This window comes from Schistocerca serialis, chromosome 2, assembly GCF_023864345.2.
Source record: "Schistocerca serialis cubense isolate TAMUIC-IGC-003099 chromosome 2, iqSchSeri2.2, whole genome shotgun sequence".
Lineage (NCBI taxonomy): Eukaryota > Metazoa > Arthropoda > Insecta > Orthoptera > Acrididae > Schistocerca > Schistocerca serialis.
In genome coordinates, this window is record NC_064639.1 from 449,582,615 (window position 1) to 449,599,647 (window position 17,033).

Below are 17,033 nucleotides of genomic sequence, written 5' to 3' on the forward strand. Positions count from 1 at the left end.
CAATTTTTCTCAGAGCTTCTTTCCTACATCTACATCTACATGGGATACTCTGCAAATCACATTTAAGTGCCTGGGAGAGGGTTCATCGAACCATCTTCACAACTCTCTATGAGGTGCATTCAAGTTCTAAGGCCTCCGATTTTTTTTCTCCGGACTGGAAAGAGATAGAAACATGGGCATTGTTTTAAAATGAGGCCGCGTTCATTGTCAATACGTCCCAGAGATGGCAGCACCGTACGGCAGATGGAATTTTACCGCCAGCGGCGAGAATGAGAACTGTTTTAAATACTTAAAATGGCGACGTTTTCCTTACTTAAACAGCGTGCAATCATTCGTTTTCTGAATTTGCGTGGTGTGAAACCAATTGAAATTCATCGACAGTTGAAGGAGACATGTGGTGATGGAGTTATGGATGTGTCGAAAGTGCGTTCGTGGGTGCGACAGTTTAATGAAGGCAGAACATCGTGTCACAACAAACCGAAACAACCTCAGGCTCGCACAAGCCGGTCTGACGACATGATCGAGAAAGTGGAGAGAATTGTTTTGGGGGATCACCGAATGACTGTAGAACAGATCGCCTCCAGAGTTGGCATTTCTGTGGGTTCTGTGCACACAATCCTGCATGACGACCTGAAAATGCGAAAAGTGTCATCCAGGTGGGTGCCACGAATGCTGACGGACGACCACATGGCTGCCCGTGTGGCATGTTGCCAAGCAATGTTGACGTGCAACGACAGCATGAATGGGTCTTTCTTTTCGTCGGTTGTGACAATGGATGAGATGTGGATGCCATTTTTCAATCCAGAAACAAAGCGCCAGTCAGCTCAATGGAAGCACACAGATTCACCGCCACCAAAAAAATTTCGTGTAACCGCCAGTGCTGAAAAAATGATGGTGTCCATGTTCTGGGACAGCGAGGGCGTAATCCTTACCCATTGCGTTCCAAAGGGCACTACGGTAATAGGTGAATCCTACGAAAATGTTTTGAAGAACAAATTCCTTCCTGCACTGCAACAAAAACGTCTGGGAAGGGCTGCACGTGTGCTGGTTCACCAAGACAACGCACCCGCACATCGAGCTAACGTTACGCTACAGTTTCTTCGTGATAACAACTTTGAAGTGATTCCTCATGCTCCCTACTCACCTGACCTGGCTCCTAGTGACTTTTGGCTTTTTCCAACAATGAAAGACACTCTCCGTGGCTGCACATTCACCAACCGTGCTGCTATTGCCTCAGCGATTTTCCAGTGGTCAAAACAGACTCCTAAAGAAGCCTTCGCCGCTGCCATGGAATCATGGCGTCAGCGTTGTGAAAATTGTGTACGTCTGCAGGGCGATTACGTCGAGAAGTAACGCCAGTTTCATCGATTTCGGGTGAGTAGTTAATTAGAAAAAAAATCGAAGGCCTTAGAACTTGAATGCACCTCGTATTATTCCAATCCCGTATAGCGCGCGGAAAGAATGAACACCTATATCTTTCCGTACGAGCTCTGATTTCCCTTATTTTATCGTGGTGATCGTTCTGCCCTATGTAGGTCGGTGTCAACAAAATATTTTCGCATTCGGAGGAGAAAGTTGGTGATTGGAATTTCGTTACGTTCAGATCTGTGCTATTGAGTACAAAGTTGGTATTTCTTTGTACTGCGCATCACAGAAATTACTGCCCAAGCACATATTTATCCACATCGTGAACTGTTTCGCTCGATTCTTGTTCCTTGGGTTGGCTACTTGCATCGCGCTCCACTCAGCATCGTATCCCTCGTTAAATGTCTTTATTTTGCTGGCACGTTCCGTCACCTTCTCCGTAGCACCGTCACCCCTTTCTCCTTCTTGAATATTACTCTTCAGTCTGGGATCCTTGTCACGTTGGATAAACAGAAGAGATAGAGAAGATCCAACGAAGAGCGGCGTCTTGCGTCCGGCAATCGATTAGAGACGCTCAGGCGAACTGCAGTGACAGACGCCACAAGAGAGGCTAAAAATTCGAAACCTTGCGCCGTTTCCGAGTTAATTAACGTTGCAGTTAGAGACTCAGGCCGTTGCGGGCACAGATTCACGCGGCCCGCCATATACTGTATAAGTAGTGTCAGTTGTCCTCATAGCGCAGATGGTAGCGCACGAGACTGCTCAGCCTCTGGCCCTGCTTCGATCCTTACTATCGTCCCACGTCCAGTTTTTCCACCACTCTCTTGTTCGGTTTAAGGAAACCACACGAAGAACACGTTTAGCAACACCGTCTCTGGCTGGTCGCTTGAATCCGCGCGCGCAACGGCCTGATTAGCTAATTGCAGTGCTAATTAACTCGAAAACGGCGCAACGTGTTGATTTTTTTCTTAGTAATTACTTCTCAGCACAACCTGTCCTGCGACATCCGTAACAGCTTTTCAGGCTATTTCTGACCACCATGAATATTCGTTCGCATGACGAAAACAATTTACAAAAAAAAAAATTGTATAGTTTTGCCTAATGGGAAGTAATACATCACAAAGAAAGAAAACAGCATAATGAACCAAACAACATACGAGAAAAAATGTTAAGCACATATGAAAATATTCACTACACACTTTGCAAACATATAGCACAAATGAACTGAAAAGCATAAAAACCATGAATCTAAAGGAATTATTTTAAAAAAAGAAAGCGGAAGTCCATTAATGAGGTAAGATATATACTACACGCACTGCAGTCCTATAACACACTGCTGATTACTCAGTCACTGGAGGGCTTCTTCAGTCCTTATTATGTTTAATCGTGTCCACAGTGCTCTTGGGAGGTCAAAACCTGGAACTTGTATGGTCGCGTCAGCAATAAGAGATCTATTCTGCGGGGTTTTACTTCGCGAGTGTGCCCGCCAATCCCTTTCTTCCCCAGAAACTTCTAATCTTCCGATAGCTTTCCAGAGAGATGTCCTCGATGTAAGTCTATCAAGGAAAGGTTTATTGCTGAAATTCCGAGAGATTACGTTTCGCAAGGAGTCAGGCAACGTATTACTTCCTTCCACAGACGCCGACAGTCATTCTTACGACACCTCATTCGTATACGGAATAGGGAAGGAGGGATCAATCATTGGTACCTCCGCTACACACCGTAAGGTGGGTTGTGCAGGATAATTGTAGCTGTCGCTCGTCAATAAATTAAAGCCATCGCGGTTGCCCGCAAAGGCACTTTCCGTGATCGCTTCCGTTCGTGCGCTGCGAGGTAACGACCCGCATTATTCTGAACTGTGCCTAGTCACGTAACTTAAGTTAGTTCTCGCTACGGCCGAGTTTACTGTTCGCTTTGTCGATAATACGGTAAGTAGTAACGTGAAATAAGTAACGGTAAACGGTTTCGACGTCCTACGATACACTTCATATTTCCAAGGAACGGAAATTTTCTGCGGAATTGGAAAAGAAGACGCCTGTGGGACCTCTTTTCATGGCGGGGGGACAGTGGTTTGCGGTGTTGTTATCTTATTATTTGATCAAGTTCCTCATGTATTGTGCCGTTGTACTTCTCTTAGACGGCTCATTCAGGTGCCACAGTAAAAAACTATTCCATCTTAATTACACCCCGTCAGTCCAAAAAGATTCAGGACTGGATTAATAAAAAATGTAGAAACGTTAAGATGCTGGTTTTTCAGTGCTTCAGGTGTTCTACATAGTCTCCACCTTCTTGAGTTCAATGCACAGAACATGATGTGAAACTGTCATTGTATGGGATGTTGTTCAACTCACCCGTAACATTGGCTTGAATGTCGATTATGTCATCAGAGCGTTGAACCTTCGTGTGAATTCTTGCAGTTTGTCGTTTTGCGCTAGACTGGTATTGATAACACCAAGTCTGGTCACCTGTGATGATTTTTTTCCAGAAATCAACTGTCTTCATTTTGCATTTCAGTCACGTCGCGGCAGACAACCAGACGTTGTTTTTGTTCTGGAGTCACGGTGTGCGGGACAAACTTTCCACACAGATATCTCTACTTCAAAATATTTCCGCAGTGTCTGGAGCTCTTGATTTAGAGTTGTTGCTCCACTGCGATTTGTGGCACAACGGCCGCACGCCCACTATTCAACAGTGCGTGCTCTCAAATGGCTGGTCGGATGCACATCCGCCATTCATTACTGTTACTTCAAGCTGTCACCGTAGCTATTGCGCTGACGTCAGTATACGCCAGGAATAAAACCAGTTTCGGAACTTTCTGGACTAACGGTGTGTGAGCTAGGGAATTAGCCAGTTGTGCAACCTAAACAATGTAGAATAGGAATTTCCTAGGGCAGGAACGGGTAATTGCCGTAGCTCGGGGCCACTTTTTGGAAGTGGAGGTTAGCGGAGGGCCGCATCTTTTAGAACGTTTGCATTCATTATTTAAGTTTGTATCTCAGAAAAGATTCATTTTTTATCATGCATTTTATATTCTCTAGCATTTAATCGTTTTAAGAGACATTTATATATTTACTGTTGCCCAGATAACATGGAAATAAACCAGATCAACAGTAAAAGTGCTGTTCATCTTACGGTTGACCCAGATCATCTTGATACTCGGCGCGGTGGCTGATGGGAGCCAGTGTAAATTGCAAATGCCTGTAGGTTCGCCCCCATCAGCCACCGCGCTGAGTATCAACTTCGTTTGCGCCAGTACTGTCGACTCAGTGCATGGGTATTGACGTGGCTATCCTACTGAAGATATGCAGTCGCGCACGAGAAGGAAAGGCGGTTCAACACAGGTTTTCCTGACTGTCTTGGCGGGCCACACAAAAACCCTTAGCGGCCCGCATGTGGCACGTGGGCAGTTATTTGCCCACCCCTGTCCTAATGGAATGGTGTCTGCCGCCCTTGAGCCATAACTATTTACCAGTGCCAGGGGTTCTAATATTAGTACATCTCATTTCTGTGATTTTGCAACAGTGAAACATGTTATAGCAGCGGTGCCTTCATGAGTAATAGCATTTTTCAAATTCGGATATTAATATTTCCGTGTTTAGACTGTTGTGTTCGGCTTTGACATTAGACTGTTCTACGAGAAACTGGATGGAAAGTTTTGATTCTTTCGTCATCTGCAGGACCTGAACTTTCTAGAATTTTCAGGTAGATCTCTCGCCATTATGTGAGTGTAGCAATAGTGCTAGCATAGCACGTAGCCCTTGTTCCAGTGCTGCATGTAGCCATGTAAAGTTGTGCACTTTACGAAAAGTAAAAGACTCAGTTGTAGGTAAGTGAATGACACACTCTCTATAAGTTGTAGAACGCTGCAAAACAGCAATTTGTTCGGAAATGGGGGTGCTTGCACAACACCTTACGGCCTACACCGGATTAACGCTCAAATGTGTGGCATCTGCATCAGGTCAGCCTAATAAGAAAGATTAGGGGTACACAAAGAAGGGAAGCGCAAATAGTCGCAGACTCGTTTGCCTCGTAGAGTAAGTAATAAAAGCTGAAAAATCATAACGAGCAGACGCCAGAATAAATACGAGAAATTAGTTAAAGTCCGTGATCCTGTTTTGAGAAGGATCCATAGTTATTACTAAGCTTGCTACTTACCGCTTCCATGGATACGATAAATAAAAGGTGTCCCAGAAGGAATGGTCGATATTCAACGATATGACAGGAACTATAATTCGAAGCAAAAAAGTGAAGTAGATATGGGCTCTAAAATGCATACGTTAAGACTTGCATACGGTAGAAGACATGTGTTTCACACTAGCGAAAAGGAACAAGTTCAAAAATGGCTCTGAGCACTATGGGACCTAACATCTGAGGTCATCAGTCCCCTAGAACTTAGTACTACTTAAACCTAACTAACCTAAGGACATCACACACATCCATGCCCGAGGCAGGATTCGAACCTGCGATCGTAGTAGTCGCGCGGTTCCGGACTGAAGCGTCTAGAGCCGCTCGGTCACCGCGGCCGGCAAAAGGAACAAGTGCTCATAAACATTTTTTCTTGTTTTGGTCCACACTATCACCTCTCAAAATATGGAGAGCAAACAGCCAACGAGCGAGGTGGCGCAGTGGTTAGCACACTGGACTCGCATTCGGGAGGACGACGGTTCAATCCCGTCTCCAGCCATCCTGATTTAGGTTTTCCGTGATTTCTCTAAATCGTTTAGGCAAATGCCGGGATGGTTCCTTTGAAAGGGCACGGCCGATTTCCTTCCCAATCCTTCCCTAACCCGAGCTTGCGCTCCGTCTCTAATGACCACGTTGTCGACGGGACGTTAAACACTACCCACCACCACCACCACCAGCAAACAGCCTTCAGGAGAAGAGATCTGTTTGACAGTACCGAAGTTCAAGAAGTGCTCGTATCTCTTAACGTATGGATTTTAGAGACCATGTTTACTGTACTTTTTTGCTTCGAATTATCGTTTCTGTCATGTCCCCAAATGTTGACCATTGTTTCTGGGTGACACTGGATAAATGACAACGCACACATCGGCACGTAGCTGCGTGGGGTTCGGGGTAGCCGCGAGGCCTAAGGGAACTTACCACCACTGGACATGGGCACGTAGGCGATCAAAAGCTCTCTCAGCCATTCCCTTTAGAGTAATTTACAAAGTGAAGATGTTAATGTGAATGTGTCCATCGATGACGACATGGCCCGTCGTCAAAGTACAGTGACTAACAGGCAGGTGTCGACCCGAGAAGACATCAGAAAACACAAGAAATTAACATTTTTTGTTCATATGCTACATTATCGTTTTACATAACATTGTTCGCCGAGTCCCAGCTAGGGATGGCGGTTATCGCTGACGTCACCGGTTTTCAGCAACACCAGTTCTTTTCGTCTCAAGTTTAAAAGCTCAAAGTAACCGCTTTCTGAAATAACCGAATTTCGTTTTTTTTAATTGGTGTTACGAACCGAGACTTCGAATAAAGATTTAAAACTTCTGACGAAGATGGAGAAAGTGACGTCGATCGATATAGGGTTGAGGCAGCGGCAGAAATCGATCTCATTGTCTTCAGCAAAGATTATGAAGGTGAAGGAGGCGGGCGCGGCGACGGCGTGGGCGAAAACTCACAAGTTGATGACTCCCCTGTATTATCACTTTTGTGTGGTATACGTTTTTCGCCCTTAAGCAACCACAAAATTAAGATTTAGCTCGTCAATAAAATTACAGGTATAGCAGTCAAATACACCTTCTCTATCAAGGCACATTGTGGATGCTTTCTCCTTATATGACGTCGCAAGTCTGTTGGGCCTCCTCTCGTTTCTGATATTTGAAAGCAAATGGAATATTGTTCTTCACTGCTATCGCACCACGTAAAACACTTCCAGACTAGGGGTGGAACCATTCTGCAATGCAACTGACGTCTGAGGACGACAGCGAGAAACTAGCGCATAGACCTGGTGGGGCCACACTGTACACACACGCGTACAGTGTAATAGGCTACGCACACGGCAACAAATACCTTATTGATTCTGCAATGTTGTACCGATTCCTGTCATTTGTTTGTTACAAGTTTCTAACTGTAGGCGTTGTTTTGATAGCAGTGCTGATTTCTTTTTCCAATTTCTGTAATAATCCACTATTTTAAAACACTGGGAATTTTGCAAACAAACATAACTCGTTTCTAAAAAAAGTTTTATTTAAAAACAAAAAAAGTAGCACTGATGCTATGGAAAATTGCTGAGCCAGTTTTTATGTCTTTATTATTTAAAAAGAAACATGTTATAATCGAGACCAAAAAAATTCTAAAATTCACCTGTTATTCAGAATTAAAATACCGGAATCGGTTTTAACCGGTCAGTTTTTGCCATCCCCAGTCGCAGCAGCCGGGAACTGAATCAGCGGCTGCGCCAGTCCCGCCCACAGCGCGCCACTGACCCGGCTGCAGACGCGGACAATGCCCACGATGGCCGCTAGGCGCGCGCACGTCGCCGCGGCGTCGGCCAGACGGCTTTTTGCATCTGCATCTGCCCGGCCCGTCTCAAACTGGAGCCCCCTCTGGAGATGGACAGCCGCTGCGGACCCAGGTAAGTACCGGCGCTTCCCGCCTCCTACCTTATTTGTGGCCGCGGCGCGCACAGTGCAGAGTCTGCTTCACGAAATTAAAAGGTCCGGGCTCGGCGAGAGTTACCTTAGGCACATCCGATGTCTCTACCGGTAGCAATACTTTTTATAGTATTCCCAGTATATACAAAATCGCGGGTCTCATCCTATTAACTGATACCCGTCAAAAGTGAGAAAAAGTTATTGCGTTCAATTTTTGATGTGAACGTACAGCGTACTCCAATATACCTATCTTAGGATTGGCTGGAGATTAAACATTCGTCGTAAAAAAATCGCAACTGAAAATTCTCTATCATTCAGCTAATAACTTACAGCCGCGTCAGGTATACAAAGTCCCAGGAGTAATGGTCACTATTCAAGGATTTGACAGGAACGATAATTCGAAGCAAAACAGGCTAGTAAACTTGGGCTCTAAATCCCATTCCTTACGACCTTTGAGAACTTTTTCAGTAGAAAATATGTGTTTCACAGTACGGAAGATGAACAAGTGCTCGAAGTTTTTAAGGTGTGCATTCTACAGCCCGTGTGTACTACAATTTTTTGCTTCGAATGATTGTTACTGTTACATCCCTGAATATTTACAGTTTGCCATAGGACACTCTGTAGAACCCATAAAAACGATATTCTTCTGCCTTGGATTCGGTAGTAAATTAATCATTCATAAATATGGAGTACATAAATGGCGCTTTGTCTATATTACGCATATATCTTTCGTTTTTGCATCCACGTAGTTAAACACTCTGAACAGAAACAAGTCTGTCCTTATTTCTTCAATTTTTCCCTTTCGGAAGTATTTCATGGTCTCTGATAGTAGTCGACCACACAAATAAAATTCAGAAGAGCTGCCTAATCGGTCAAACAGCGAAAACAGCACAACTCTGCCGGACGTTGTTAATGCGAATCTACGCTGATTATCTTACGTTCCTCCTCCCACCCCCATTCCCACCTTTACTCTGGCTCAAATGGCTCTGAGCACTCTGCGACTTAACTTCTGAGGTCATCAGTCGCCTAGAACTTAGAACTAATTAAACCTAACTAACCTAAGGACATCACACACATCCATGCCCGAGGCAGGATTCGAACCTGCGACCGTAGCGGTCACTCCGTTCCAGACTGTAGCGCCTAGAACCGCACGGCCACTCCGGCCGGCCCCACCTTTACTCACCCTCCCTTCATTCCCTACAGGTGATGATACCACAACACTTTCTTCAATACTTTCTTGAAAGCGGTATGATGTAGGCATTTTCCTTTCATTATATTAAAATAGAAAGAAAAAAAAATAGTTTCTTAGCAGCTAAATAAAGTTTCCCGTTTTTCTGCTCACTGTGAGTGACGGGAAGGAGGACACTAAATCGTTATTGCATCCTGGTAATACATTTTAATATTACAACTTCATGAAGTGATCGAAGAAGCAGCAAAGAGTTACTTTCTCTTTCCCTCGGTTTATGAATGAATGGTGTCTTGGTCAAGGCTTTCATGGTAAATTCTTCCGCAGCGAAAATAAGTTTATGTCTACATTTCAAATATTCAACGACAGAGGAAAAAGAGTTATATTGACCGGCGATACCATCGACAACAGCAGTGGCAGAGATAAAGATTCACTGATAACTGAAAAAATCGCATTGTTGACCGGACGACAAAGAGAGACACTTTTTTTAACATGTTATCTCGTGGTGTTTTAAACTTACTACCAAATGAATCGTATAATTTTGCAACCGATATTCTCGAAGGTAAGGGAGCTGAAGTCAGAGGACGCCTGGCGAGCCTCGCCTTTGCTGGTAGCACAGCTACATCTACAACTACTCTTAGGAAGTCTGCGGTGTATGGCAGAGGGTGCAGTATCATTTTGTTCACTTTCTGTCCCCTTCGTCGATGGTAAAACGTAACGGTAAAGGCTTGTGATGGCTAATTAGCCCAGAAAACGTGTCGCATTTCAATGATCTGTCACCCTGATGCTGCTCCTCATTTTTACCTGGCTATTTTCGTACGGTCGCCTTCTCGTAGTTTCTGATGCTTCGGGTCTGCTGCGCAGCGCCACTAACTCTCGCCGTGAGACTTCGTTTCCGTTTGCGGAGGATCGAGGGCTGTAAGAGAGCTCTATAGTCTTCAAGCTACGAAATGACGTAACTGCCTTTTAAAGAACTCTTCTCTGTTGCGTTGGTCATTGTAGAGCCGAAGAACGTGGTTCATCTGCCTAATATCGTGTAGGGCCCTCGCAAGCGCGCAGAAGTGGCGCAACATGACGTGGCATGGACTCGACTAGTGTCTGATGCAGTGCTGGAGGACACTGACACTATGAATCTTGCAGGGCCGTCCATAAATTTTTGAGAGGACAAGGGGGTGGAGATCTCTTCTGAAAAGCACGTTGCAAGACATCCCAGATATGCTGGGGAGATTGGTGGCCAACGGAAGTGTTTAAACTCAGAAGAGTGTTCCTGGAGCCACTCTGTAGCAATTCTGGACGTGTGGGGTGTCGCATTGTCCTGCTGGAATTGACCAAGTCTGTCAGAATGCACCATGGACATAAATGGATGCAGGTGATCAGACAGGATGCTTACTTACGTGTCAAAATCGTACCTAGACGTATGAGGGGTCCCGTATCACTCCAACTGCACACGCCCCACACTATTACAGAGCCTCCGCCAGCTTGGACAGTACCCTGCTGACATGTATGGTCCATGGATTCATGAGGTTGCCTCCATACCCTTACACGTCCATCCGCTCGTTACAATTTGGAACGGGACTCGTCCGACCAAGTAACATGTTTCCAGTCATCAACAGTCCAATATCGGTGTTGACGGGACCAGACGAGGCGTAAAGCTTTGTGTCGTGCAGTCATCAAGGGTACAAGTCGGCCTTCTACTCCACAAGCCCATACCGATGATGTTTCGCTGAATGGTTTGTACGCTGACACTTGTTGATGGCGCAGCATTGAAAGCTGAAGCAGTTTGCGGAAGGGTTGGACTTCTGTCACGTTGAACTTTTCTCTTCAGTCTTCGTTGGTCCCATTCTTGCAGGATCTTTTCCTGGCGGCAGCGATGTCGGAAATTTGATGTTTTACCGGATTCCTGACATTCACGGTACAATCTTGAAATGGTCATACGGGAAAATCTCCACTTCATCGCTACCTCGGAGATGCTGTGTCCTATCGCTCGTGCGCCGACTATTAACATCACGTTGAGACTCACTTAAATCTTGATAACCTGCCATTGTATCAGCAGTAACCGATGTAACAACTGCGCCAGAAAATTGTTGTCTTATATAGGCGTTGCCTACCGCAGCGCCGTATTCTGCCTGTTTACATATTTCTGTATTTGTATATGCGTGCCCATACGAGTATCTTCGGGGTTTCAGTGTGTAGCTGTCCTCTAGATTGGGTGAACATATCTCAAATTAACTAGATCAACATTTTAGAAGAGAATCTCATAATATCACAGAAGATAGTGACATATCTCTTCAGCTTCGTTCATCTGTTTCTGGGTGTTGATATTTTAGGCAGCACCTCTTTCTCCCTGCCTTTGACAAACACTTCGTAAGTTGGCTTCCATCTCCGCTCACTAAGTAAATGCCGAACCACGGAAATAATGTATGTTGTAATACTCCCCGATTGGTGTCGAGAGCCGCGCAACTAAAGATGCTATTTTTGAAAATGTAAATTGCTTTACACTTTCTGATAATCGCTCTAAGCGGTATATTTAGTTAAAATTCTCAGACCTCTTCGAATGACTTAAGTTTCAGGTTGTACGATAAGAGAAAAGAGATATTGAAAATTAGCAAGAACGTCACGTCAACGGCGCATCGGTGCCACGTCGAAATGTTGCGTCTCTCCCAGAACAGGCTTAGAAATGAAACTGGCAGTCCAGTGATTATTAATATAAATATGTGGGCGGATGCAGTTAAGTATTAAAACACATTATGAATAAGAATTAGCTTCTGCGGCAAACTCGTCATCATTCGTTGGCCCTCGTGGTTGTCTGTTACGCTCTGAGGCACCCAGCGAGCACGAACTTTACGAAATTTCACGGTGTCATGAACAATATTGTACACCGCACCGTAGGAAATGTTGAACTGCTGCGATAGGGTTCGCAGCTGCACACGCCGGTCGTTCAAAATTGCTGCTTCAGTGGCTCCGCCATTCTGCAGCATTGCAGCTGGTACCGGACGCTAAGGTTCACACGGTCCTCTCGCAAGAATGCACACCACCTGGAGACACTGCTACAGTACGTACAGTCCTCCACTTACACGCCACGCATGTACCTGTGAATCTCACTCGATTTATTCCCTTTGGCTCACAAATATCGAACTACACTTCACTCCTTGTCACAAGTTAACAACAGTAACATGCGCACCATGTTTGTTTCATATTTCCCGCCCTCTCGCTAGAGCTGCACATGAAAACAAAACACCGTCTGTAGCGCAAACTTCTACACTACTGGCCATTAAAATTGCTACACCAAGAAGAAATGCAGATGATAAACGGGTATTCATTATACAAATATATTATACTAGAACTGACATGTGGTTACATTTTCACGTAGTTTCGGTGCATAGATCCTGAGAAATCAGAGCCCAGAACAACCACCCCTGGCCGCAATAACGGCCTTGATACGCCTGGGCATTGAGTCAAACAGAGCTTGGATGGCGTGTACAGGTACAGCTGCCCATACAGTTTCAACACGATACCACAGTTCATCAAGAGTAGTGACTGGTGTATTCTGACGAGCCAGTTGCTCGGCCACCAATGACCAGACGTTATCAATTGGTGAGAGATGTGGAGAATGTGCTGGCCAGGGCAGCAGTCGAACATTTTCTGTATCCAGAAAGGCCCGTACAGGACCTGCAACATACGATCGTGCATTATCCTGCTGAAATGTAGGGTTTCCCAGGGATCGAATGAAGGTTAGAGCCACGAGTCGTAACACATCTGAAATGTAACGTCCACTGTTCAAAGTGCCGTCAATGCGAACAAGAGGTGACCGAGACGTGTAACCAATGGCACCTCATACCATCACGCCGGGTAATACGCCAGTATGGCGATGGCGAATACACGCTTCCAATGTGCGTTCACCGCGATGTCGCCAAACACGGATGCGACCATCACGATGCTGTAAACATAACCTTGATTCATCCGAAAAAATGACGTTTTGCCATTCGTGCACCCAGGTTCGTCGTTGAGTACACCATCGCAGGCGCTCCTGTCTGTGATGCAGCATCAAGGGTAACCGCAGCCACGGTATCCGAGCTGATAGTCCATGCTGCTGCAAACGTCGTCGAACTGTTCGTGGAGATGGTTGTTGTCTTGCAAACGTCCCCATCTGTTGACTCAGGGATCGAGACGTGGCTGCACGATCCGTTACAGCCATGCGGATAAGATGCCTGTCATCTCGACTGCTAGTGATACGAGGCCGTTGGGATCCAGCACGGCGTGCCGTATTACCCTCCTGAACCCACCGATTCCATATTCTGCTAACAGCCATTGAATGTCGACCAACACACAGCAATGTCGCGATACGATAAACCGCAATCGCGATAGGCTACAATCCAACCTTTATCAGAGTAGGAAACGCGATGGTACGCATTTCTCCTCCTTACACGAGGCATCACAACAACGTTCCACCAGGCAACGCCGGTCAGCTGCTGTTTGTGTATGAGAAAACGGTTGGAAACTTTCCTCATGTCAGCACGTTGTAGGTGTCGCTACCGGCGCCAACGTTGTGTGAATGCTCTGATAAGTTAATCATTTACATATCACAGCATCTTCTTCCTGTCGGTTAAATTTCGCGTCCGTAGCACGTCATCTTCGTGGTGTAACAATTTAAATGGCCAGTAGTGTAACTATATCGTCGTCGCCCTCCCTGCTAGCCGCGCGGTCTAACGCACTGCTTCCCGAGGGGGAAGGCGTGCGGGTCCCCGGCACAAACCGCCCGGCGGATTAGTGTCGAGGTCCGGTGTGCCGGCCAGCCTGTGGATGGTTTTTAAGGCGGTTTTTCATCTACCAAAGCGAATGCGAGCTGGCTCCCTTTATTCCTCCTCAGTTACACTGTGTCGGCGATTTCTGCGCGAACACCGTTTCCACACACGCGTACGTCATAATTTTTCTACCGCGCAAACATTTGGGGCTACGCTCGTCTGGTATGAGACGATCCAGGAGGGGGGGGGGGGGGGGGAGGGGGGATTCACTGGGGGGCGAACCTCACAATAACCCTGGGTGCGGTGTCGGGCGGCATTGTGGTGGTTGAACTCCTATGATCTTTTGGGGGTTTGTGAACCACTGTGGGCTACCGCGGGACGAAGCCTCTCCATCGTTTCTGGGTCCCCGGTTTAATACAACATATCGTCGTGACATTTCAACATTCCAGCGGCAGTACCACGGGAGAAAAAAATTATTGTCCATTACTTTCCGATCCTCCCTCGTATCAAAACATGAAAACACTAAAAAAACGACAAAATATACGGTTCATAGCAACGACTGTGTACCTAAGCACAATGTTGGCCATAGCCTCGTTACTTCAGTAATAAGAAAGTTGGTCAGAGCGTGGCTGTTAGGGTTTAAAACCAGCCGAAGACAAACGTCTGTGCATGCTTGTCCACGCTAGTGACGACTTGTTCTCTTAGAAGGGCGCAGGTCGCTTTGACCCGCTGCACACAATGCAGTACTGGTAGCATGTGGTCACCTAACCCTCCATCGCTCATATAAATCATGGCAGTGAAGAAGTGAATGTCTACCACTGGGTTGTATGTAATCAACGCGGTAAGATGGATCGACGTGCAGACGTGGCCGATTAACGAATTCTGCCATGGCAGAAAGGATATGCCGTGTTTGGACGTGCCCACCGACACACCATGAATCAAGTTCTCCGGCCTTTTGTTGTATCAAAGCGGACTGTCCATGTGTCTACAAAGAATGGTGTACCAGTCACAGCCATGTAACAAAGCATAAGAACACTGGTCGTAAACTGAGCGAAACCGAAGACGAGTGTCACGACTTGTTAACAATGGGATTCAAGGCTGTTGGAGTGAAGGCACATCTGTCTCAACCAGTTTCCCAGAGTTCGTTGCGAAGGTAGTTGCATACAATAGACATTTGGAGTCAGATACCTCGCCAGTCGCCATTGCTCACACCGGCACACAAAATTGCATGTCTTCAGTGCACCAGACAAGATACAAACTTGACAGTAACTGACTGTAGACTTGTAATATAGTCAGAAGATTCTCCAATATGCCTTTTTTGAAACGATACAAGGCGTCGAGTGCCCCGTCAACACAATGAGGCATTTCATCACCAGTGTGTGCAGGCATCAGATCCGCCCGGAGGGGGTTTTGTCTTAATTTGGCGGTGTTTCAGTATTCTTGGTGATCAAGTGTTTTCCTTTCTTCTATAAAGTTATGATGAGTATACTGTGGACAGTCACGTCTTCCAGGATGACAACAGCCGTGTTGACTAGGCTGCACGCATATCTTCCTTTTTTCTGACGAATACATCACTGTGTGACTTAAGTCAGGTCTGGTGTACCTGCATAAACACAGTGACTCTCTCTCCCGCTGAACTGAGGCCAATATGAAGGCTGGACGCGATGGTACAGCTCTCCCCAGTGTGACTAATTTTTGTCCGGTTACTAACGAGATAAGGTTACATGTTGTTGTTATGGTCATCAGTCCAGAGACTGGTTTGATGCAGCTCTCCATGCTACTCTATCATGTGCAATTTTCTTCATCTCCCAGTACCTACTGCAACCCACATCCTTCTGAATCTGTTTAATGTATTTATCTCTTGGTCTCCCTCTACGATTTTTACCCTCCACGCTGCCCTCCAGTACTAAATTGGCGATCCCTTGATGCCTCAGAATATGTACTACCAAGCGATCCCTTCTTCTAGTCAAGTTGTGCCACAAATTTCTCTTCTTCCCAATTCTATTCAATACCTCCTCATTAGTTACGTGACCTACCCATCTAATCTTAAGCATTCTTCTGTAGCACCACATTTCGAAAGCTTCTATTCTCTTCTTGTCCAAACTACACTCCTGGAAATTGAAATAAGAACACCGTGAATTCATTGCCCCAGGAAGGGGAAACTTTATTGACACATTCCTGGGGTCAGATACATCACATGATCACACTGACAGAACCACAGGCACATAGACACAGGCAACAGAGCATGCACAATGTCGGCACTAGTACAGTGTATATCCACCTTTCGCAGCAATGCAGGCTGCTATTCTCCCATGGAGACGATCGTAGAGATGCTGGATGTAGTCCTGTGGAACGGCTTGCCATGCCATTTCCACCTGGCGCCTCAGTTGGACCAGCGTTCGTGCTGGACGTGCAGACCGCGTGAGACGACGCTTCATCCAGTCCCAAACATGCTCAATGGGGGACAGATCCGGAGATCTTGCTGGCCAGGGTAGTTGACTTACACCTTCTAGAGCACGTTCGGTGGCACGGGATACATGTGGACGTGCATTGTTCTGTTGGAACAGCAAGTTCCCTTGCCGGTCTAGGAATGGTAGAACGATGGGTTCGATGACGGTTTGGATGTACCGTGCACTATTCAGTGTCCCCTCGACGATCACCAGTGGTGTAGGGCCAGTGTAGGAGATCGCTCCCCACACCATGATGCCGGGTGTTGGCCCTGTGTGCCTCGGTCGTATGCAGTCCTGATTGTGGCGCTCACCTGCACGGCGCCAAACACGCATACGACCATCATTGGCACCAAGGCAGAAGCGACTCTCATCGCTGAAGACGACACGTCTCCATTCGTCCCTCCATTCACGCCTGTCGCGACACCACTGGAGGCGGGCTGCACGATGTTGGGGCGTGAGCGGAAGACGGCCTAACGGTGTGCGGGACCGTAGCCCAGCTTCATGGAGACGGTTGCGAATGGTCCTCGCCGATACCCCAGGAGCAACAGTGTCCCTAATTTGCTGGGAAGTGGCGGTGCGGTCCCCTACGGCACTGTGTAGGATCCTACGGTCTTGGCGTGCATCCGTGCGTCGCTGCGGTCCGGTCCCAGGTCGACGGGCACGTGCACCTTCCGCCGAC

At 46.5% G+C, this 17,033-nt stretch overlaps 1 protein-coding gene across 1 annotated transcript in view; it reads left to right on the forward strand.

The window, feature by feature from the left end:
- Nucleotides 1–17,033, forward strand: part of LOC126456071 (uncharacterized) — a 237,472-nt gene that overhangs the window by 30,399 nt on the left and 190,040 nt on the right. Inside the window, exon 2 of the mRNA XM_050091826.1 lies at nucleotides 7,848–7,957. Coding sequence (XP_049947783.1) covers nucleotides 7,848–7,957 — 110 coding nt within the window. The remainder of the gene's footprint in view (nucleotides 1–7,847; nucleotides 7,958–17,033) is intronic.